Source organism: Corvus brachyrhynchos, unplaced genomic scaffold, assembly GCF_000691975.1.
Source record: "Corvus brachyrhynchos isolate BGI_N302 unplaced genomic scaffold, ASM69197v1 scaffold122, whole genome shotgun sequence".
Classification (NCBI taxonomy): Eukaryota; Metazoa; Chordata; class Aves; order Passeriformes; family Corvidae; genus Corvus; species Corvus brachyrhynchos.
Window position 1 is genome coordinate 1,098,526 of NW_008236778.1, and position 7,491 is coordinate 1,106,016.

Below are 7,491 nucleotides of genomic sequence, written 5' to 3' on the forward strand. Positions count from 1 at the left end.
AGGGCAACTCCATCCACTTAGGGAGAAGCTTGCTACACCTGAGGAAAGCACTGATAATTGAGGTGCTTTGTTCTCACCTGTGTCTCAATGCAAAGACTGGCTTGGGAGAAGTCAGTCGTGTAATAGAGCTGGGCATCAGAGGAAATTCCCATCCTGCAGGACGAGGTGAGGTGGGGGAGCAGACCGGCCACACCAGTGTTCTCCATCAGATAATGGAGCAGACAGGCAGCTCTCCACCTCCGGGGAGGGGCGGGCCTGGAACTGTGCTGATGCATCCCTGAGCCCTGCAGAACTGGCACAGGCTGCTCCAGCTCTGGCTGCCTGGGCTATAGTACAGCTGGGCATGCTGTTAACAGCCTCGCAGAGCCAGGGAACTTTGTCAGTTGTCATAAACTAGGTCACTTCAGCAGCAAGGCGGTAGACCAGAGCCAACTCTCAATCAACAGGTTTCAAGGGGAGCATGCAGGGATTTGGAAGACTTTTTGCAGTTCCAAATGAGAGCTTGTCCTGGATCATGAGGTGGCTCAGATTGCTGCTTGGCTGCATTCTGGAACAGCTCAGCTGACACCATTGCTATTTCTAGATAATAAACCTCCAGAGTGACTCCAGACAAGGGTGTTTTGTATCTCCAAGACCTGGCACTGAAAGACCACAAAGGCACACCTGCGGTCACGGTAGGAGGCCTGTAAGGGTTTTGGTTTACCAGCATCACCACTCCAGCCACAGCAATCCACAGAAGAATCTGGCCACAGCCCCAGATTTAAGGGAGGCAGCTGGAACCTTCTCCTTCTGTGGCTTGGGGCAAGGTTCTGCAATGGTTGGCTGCTTGACCTCAGGAGTGTTCCTGAAGAACTGTGTGAAGGAATGGGAGGAGGAAAGGAACCCACCCTTGGCACAGGCTGACTACCTTGTGCCTTGAAATGCTGGCAATTTAACCTTGATTCAGGACTCACACTGGGGAGTCTGAGTCTTCACGGGGGCTGTTTCAAGACTCACTGACTCCTGTGCTTGACTCGCAAGACGCTGTTTGCAGTGGCCAGCACATGCAAGACATTCTGCACGCAAGGATGTTATTGTGACCAATTCTTACAAGTTCAGGTGTTTCTTTCCTATGCCACTCCTAAATTAATTGGATTAAGCTGGAGCACAGGGATCTAGTTACATTCCTCAGGACATCACTACCAAAATGCACCAGCTATCTAGATAAGGCCAGGTGTCTGGACCAAGAGCTTGAGACCTGCTGCAGCTCCGTCAGGGAACTGTTTTTGGAGCAGAGACACAGGGCAGGACTCTTGCCAAGCCTCACCTTGGAGGCCAAGTCAGGTTATGCCCCAAGTAATGAGGAGCACAGCAGCCTCTCCGCTCTCCAGCTACATGAGAGATAGCCTTCCCTAGCTGCTCACTCAACACACATTGCTTGGTTTCCTATCCCCAGAATGTACCTTCCAGATCATCAATGGTCTTCTCCAGCTTGGCTACAGAGCGTTCAGCAAATTCAGCACGGGTCTCCGCCTGCCAGACGGAAATAAGCCAGTTAGTGCAACAGCTCTACAGCAAAGGGCATCATGTCCGAGGACATGGAGTCTCCCACCATCCACATCTCTTCGCAGTCAAGCTGAGGCCAGTTCACCCAGCTGGGCGATCCTGACATGGTCACTTACCTCTTTGAGTTTATCGGTCAGAATCTTGATCTCTTCTTCATATTTATCCTCTTTTTGAGAGTACTGTGAAAAAGGAGACAGCAGTCAGCAGCCCCAGATACCTCCCACCTCCAGAGAGCCCACAGCTACAGAGGGAGACATAAACTCCTCACTGCAGCACACATGCCCACAGAACCTTCCAACTGGGAGTTGTTCACATCCTTACCCATGTCCAACAGGACTGGGTCAGGCTGCAAGTCCCACATCATGCATGGAACACAAACTTGGGTGCAGAAAAATTCTCATCTTAACATTTTAGCAGCTTAAACATCCTGGCTGATGAAGTCTGCCCCAAGGCAGGGAAGGGCAGCCAGGCTTCCCGCACCCCAGCTTCCACAGCCCTCCAATGAAACACGTTAGCCCTCCCAGCAGAGCAAGCACAGCTCTCCTGGCTTGCTTAAGACTGCAGTTGAATCATTTCCACCCCAGTGGGTGCTCTGCTGTTCACACACCCTCCTAGCACCACAGCAATGTCTCTGGCCCTGGGACAGGCAGCCCTACCTTCTCAGCCTGAGCCTCAAGAGACTTGAGATTGTTGGTGACATTCTTCAGCTCCTCCTCCAGTTCGGAACATTTACTGTGGGGTTTTGTAAGGAAAGGGGGGGAAAAAAAAGAAAAGAAGAAGTGGGAGGGAAAGACAGGAGACAAGAAGTGAATCCACGTGCAGGGAAGACCAGGAAGTTCTTTAGGAGACTGTCTGAGATCAGACTGGATAGGACCCTGCTTTGTGCAGAAAGCAAGTTCCCTTTTTGCCTCCGAGCTCATGTTCGAAGTATTCTGCCCGCACATGCACGGGGCACAGAGCTGAGCAGTGAGATGTGGACACAGGTTTCTGCCAGACCTGGAGTCTCTAAGGAGAAGCTTCATGTTTACCGTGCTGTACGGAGGGAAGCTGTTCTGACGAACAGGACAGCCACCACCACTCAGACAGGGATATTTATGGGCAGAGAAGACAGAATGTTCCAGGAGACAGAGAGAGAGAGACGCAGTTAAGCTGAGGGGAGGAGCATAGTGAGGAGACCACATGAGTTCTGGTTTAATGGTTCAAGAAAGGAAAGGTTAGTACCTTTTCTTCGGCAACAGACAGACACTTCAAGTTCTGGTCCATCACTCTGATCTGCTCCTGCAGCTCCCGGCAATGACTGTTAGTGACGGTCACACAAGGGCACAAGCCAGGTGGGGGCAAGGTCAAAAGGAGCACCAAAACCACACCACCACAGAGCAAAAAAGGGGGTAGGGGGAAACACAAAAAAGTCATGGTCACAACATGCACATCTGGGCGGGAAGCACAATGCTGCTGCTGCTGCGTACACACCAACTGTGTTAGACAAGGCCCAGAGCACGGAAAGATCCTGACCAGCTCCTCAAGGGTCAGCTAAAGCATCCAGACACATGAAAGGGGCCCAAACACCAGTATTTGTGTCTCTGCACTGAGCAGAGGAAGTCCAGATTCCCACTCAGCAGTGCAGAAGCCGGTAGTGGTTACTGCAAATACCTGGAGAGGCCCAGAGACCAGCCTCAGCCACAGCTCTGCCCTCGGCCACCCCATAAGCCACTTCAGCCCCTGGCCCAGGAGGCCTCTGCCACTTCAGGACAAGCACCGTGCTCTGTAGTAACGTGAACAATCTCGTGACTGCACGCACAAAGCAGTGCTGGTGAATGCTGAGGAGAGGAAGGCTCTCCAGCCTCCATGACCAGGGAGTGCCTCCATGCAAAGGGGGAGAGCATCTCTACCCAAGGCAAATTGCATCACAAACTCCATGTCCTGAGTGGAGCTAATCCTGTTCCAAGGAGGGGAGTGCTTTCATCCCTTTCCTTTAGGGACCTAAACCCACCCTGTGCTTCAGGCCTTGTGTAACAAGGTTAGCAATGCAGTGTTAGTTCCCATGCAGAGGCAGACGTGCCAGGTACATGCAAGCGGACTACTCACGACTCTGCGAGCTCAGCTCTCTCTTCAGTACGCTCCAGATCTCCTTCTATGATCACCAGTTTCCGAGCAACCTGGGAAGGAGAATCAGAGTCAAGAGGAAGGAGGACGGTTTTGTGCTTGTAGGCTGTGCACAGCACTGGATGGAATGAATGCCTGCAGGAGCCACTGGAGCTGTCAGAGGCTTTTGGCCAAGCAGAGCACTGATGTAGCTCTGCGGAGAGCCAGGCTCTGCCCCTGGGTTTGCTGTAGGGTCTCACCTCCTCATACTTCCTGTCTGCCTCCTCTGCAATGTGCTTGGCTTCCTTGAGCTGGATCTCCTGCAGTTCCATCTTCTCCTCATCCTTCAGAGCTCTGTTTTCAATGACTTTCATGCCTCTGCCCAAAAGCAAGCACAGGGAGGGGAGATGTGTAAAACAATCTTGGACAAGCCAGCACTGCAATGAGTTTCAGAGCATTAACAGCACTGCCCTGGAAGCACAGTGCTTCCAAATAAGCCATGACTCCTCTGAATGCAGAAGGTGGCACAGGAAGGCAGAAGCCCCCGGGCTGATGTGAATACAGCAACCTCAATTGCTTGGAATTAACTGTTCCTTGGAATGTTCCTCCAGCAGATCACCGGGCTCCCAGGCCAAGGGAAGTGCTGCTGAGAAGAACAAGCCTGGCTGTCTTAGGGACTCGGCACAGCCAAGTCAAGCACTTTCCCATCTGGAATGCAGGAAGAGCCAAGTCTGTTTCTATGGCAGGCCACCAGCTGGGTCAGGCTGCTCAGCGTGTGCATGAGGAAGCACATCAGACAGCTGGAAGTGGACCACTCCCCTCTGAATCACAGGCCAGGTCAGGGGACATCTGCCAGTTAGGGAGCATGCTGGCAGAGGCAGATGGAAGAGAGGCTGCCCCACCAGCAGCCACCTTTACAAGGCAATGGTGTCCCTGAACCCATTTATTTCTCCTCCTTTGGAGGTGGGGATGCATGGTGGCACATGGCACTTCCTTGTTCCCTAACCTCAGGTTAGAGGACATTCAAGGCCATCAGCAGCCTCGGGTTCATCAGCATTGTTTTAGCTGCTCTGCATAAGCAGGCACTGAATCCCACATCCAGCCTTGATGTGGGATCTCCTCCCCCACTCTGGGAAGCCCAAAATGCTGATGGCACCAGACCCTCAACGTTTGATAGAGTGCGAGCAGGAGCCCTTGCTCACCTTTCACTCTCATCTGCCGCCTTCTCTGCCTCTTCCAGCTTCTGCAGAGCTGTGGCAAGGCGCTCCTGAGCTCGGTCCAACTCCTCCTCTACCAGCTGGATACGGCGATTCAAAGATGCCACTTCTGCCTCAGCCTGGAGGGAGCAGAGGAGGGTACTCAGCCTGTGCAGGCTTAGCAGCTCGGGTAGGGCAGCTGAGCTCTGCCATCGGGTCAGCAGCAGCACATGGGAGCCCAAAGCAAACCCAGGGTGCTTTAGCCACTCTCCCAGAGGCAAGCAGCACATTTAGCTCTGCAACACCTCCCACACGCTTTGTCCGCACAGCAGCCTTCCTGCAGGCTTCTCGCTGTCAGCCTGCGTTGCTCTGACAGTTTAAGCCATAAACACCAAGGAGATGACTTACACCAAGGGGTGCCTCTGCAGCTGCCCGGATCCTGCCAGGCCATCCATCATAGCCCTGTTTATCCACCACACCAGAGCGTGCTGACAGCGGCCACTTAGCAGAGAGTCACTTTACTGGTGTGATCTGGACATGAGCGTTTCTTGAGGCAAACCCTCTCACCAGCAACGTGCGAATGATTAACAGGTTCAAGGATGTGCCAAGCTGTATTGAGTGCTGGCAGGCTGGGCTGGTCACAGGCACTGCCCAGCCTCGGGGCTTCTTGCAGCAGTGCCCACAGCCCCAAAAGAGAGCTTCCTTCCTCCCAGAGACTCACTAACAATCCAGAGAAGGCGCAAAAGCCTTCTCCAGTCTTGAGACAGGTTGAGGAGGCTGTTCCCCAGCAATAGCTGCCTTGGTTCCGTCATACACATTGGAAGCTGGTGAAACTACTCACAGCCTGCAGATATTTGCCAGAAATGTGACCACAAATGTGACTGAGGCTTTAAGGAACCAGCACAGATCAGAGGCCATCCCACCCCCCAACCACTGCAATCCATGTCCTAGTCAGCCTTCAAAGAAGCCACAAGGTACAAGCCAACCCCCATGGTGCTGTGCTGGCAATGGAGATGGTGGGGAACACAGACCATGCAGCTTTGTGCTCAGTTCATCACTCGTGTGGCAGAGCCACTTGCTTGTGCTCAGTAAGGCAATACAGCACTGCCCTCACCCTGTGGCTTGCTCCAGCATTGAGTCAGAATGCAGTCAGGGCAGATAGAGAGGGGGGGAACTGCCCTTCAGTGCTGCTGAAAACAAAGCACCTCAAGGCCAAGGATGAAAATCCCTTCAGTGGCACTCCTTTTCTGGATCAGACCCAGACTAAACAGTCAACTAGAGACTTGCTGCAATCTTTTTGGGACCCTGGGGGCATGACCTGATTGGCCATGAGGCCCCTGCTTACAGCCGCATCCACGTCAACTCCAACCAAAGCCCAGGGGAGCCCGGATGCTTTAGGGACACTGACACCCCACCGGCCCGGAATCCCCAACAGAATTACGAAGTCAGGCAGGAGTGCAGCCATTCCAGGGCAGCACTGTGATCTTCTGCAAAGACCAGGCACATGCCAGACAGACACAAAATATCCCAGCTGCACATAAAGCATCCTACGCAGACACACTGCTCCTCACCGTGCGCGAGGAGGGAGGAGCAGAGTGATGAAAGACACCAGTGTTAGAGTGGGGCCCAACACTGGTTGCATCCAGCTCCCAGAGGGGCTCTCCCTGCCGCGGGCACTGAGGCACTCCTGGCAGGTTCCAAGAGCAGGCTGGGAGAGCACAGAGGAGCTCCCATGCAGGTACACCCAGCTCTGGAGAAGCCCACACCCCTCTGGTGTCCAGAGGCGACACCCACCCCGATGAAAGGGGAAGTGGTCTGCCTGAAGAGGAACACAACAATACCTTAAACAGAACCAGGAAGGAGAGTGCCTGACGTACATATTTTCCCTATTAAAGGGGCAACCAGCTGTTGAGGTGGAGGACCTCCTCCTTCCTTCTCCCAGGCGACTGAGACACACCAGTACTGTGGGCCTCCACTTCCTGACCCTCTGAACTGCATCACTTAGCCCTGACTTCCTGCAGGCAGTTCTCAACCCACCCAAAAACCACCCTTAATTTTGAGGAAGTGCCTCTCCCCTGCTGCAGAAGAGCCCTTACATCTCCTGTTCTGCTGCTCCTCCCTGGATACAGATGAAACTGTCAGGCTTTCCCAGAGCACAGGGTGACACTTCCAAGTGACTTCCAGGCACCCCTGCTACAAAGTGGCACATTCCTATTATTCCATGCTTCCTTCAGGAAGGCAGCCCTGAACCAGGGAGCACCCAGAGCCCCGCAAATCAAGTGAGAAGCTCATCCAGGCCTTCGGGACTCACATTGCTTCCCCAAGAAATTCAAGAGGGTTCCCCAGGACCCGGGGCCAGCCAAGCCCTGGGCACCATACTGGGAGCACTGGTTCTCTCCCCTGAAGGAGGTTCAGGGAGCTGTGAGAAACACGCCTGTACCCGTGACAATACTGCTATTGCAAGGAGAATTCCTTATGTGGCTGCAAAGAAAGAGCCCAGCTGAGGCCTGGGAGTGGCAGGAGCTTCTGCCATGGGCCTGATCCATCCCCTGGCAGCGCCACAGTGCTGTCACGGACACGGGCTCGAGCACTGAGCCGGGCATGGCTCAGCTTCACGCTTCGAACGCAGCAAAGTCACTGCAAATTCAACGAGAGTCACGCTTAGATT

The 7,491-nt window shown here is 53.8% G+C and overlaps 1 protein-coding gene across 15 annotated transcripts in view; it reads right to left on the reverse strand.

The window, feature by feature from the left end:
* Positions 1-7,491, reverse strand: part of TPM3 (tropomyosin 3) — a 20,590-nt gene that overhangs the window by 7,890 nt on the left and 5,209 nt on the right. For 10 of the 15 annotated variants that reach the window (XM_008628731.2, XM_017727924.1, XM_017727926.1 and 7 more), the window contains exons 3-8: positions 4,830-4,963; positions 3,888-4,005; positions 3,631-3,701; positions 2,202-2,277; positions 1,662-1,724; positions 1,443-1,512 (exon numbers count right to left, since the gene is read on the reverse strand). In XM_008628731.2, coding sequence (XP_008626953.2) covers positions 1,443-1,512; positions 1,662-1,724; positions 2,202-2,277; positions 3,631-3,701; positions 3,888-4,005; positions 4,830-4,963 — 532 coding nt within the window. Of the gene's footprint in view, positions 1-1,442; positions 1,513-1,661; positions 1,725-2,201; positions 2,278-2,766; positions 2,843-3,630; positions 3,702-3,887; positions 4,006-4,829; positions 4,964-7,491 lie in introns of all 15 variants that reach the window. The other 5 variants (XM_017727928.1, XM_008628732.2, XM_017727921.1 and 2 more) reach the window with 1 other exon arrangement.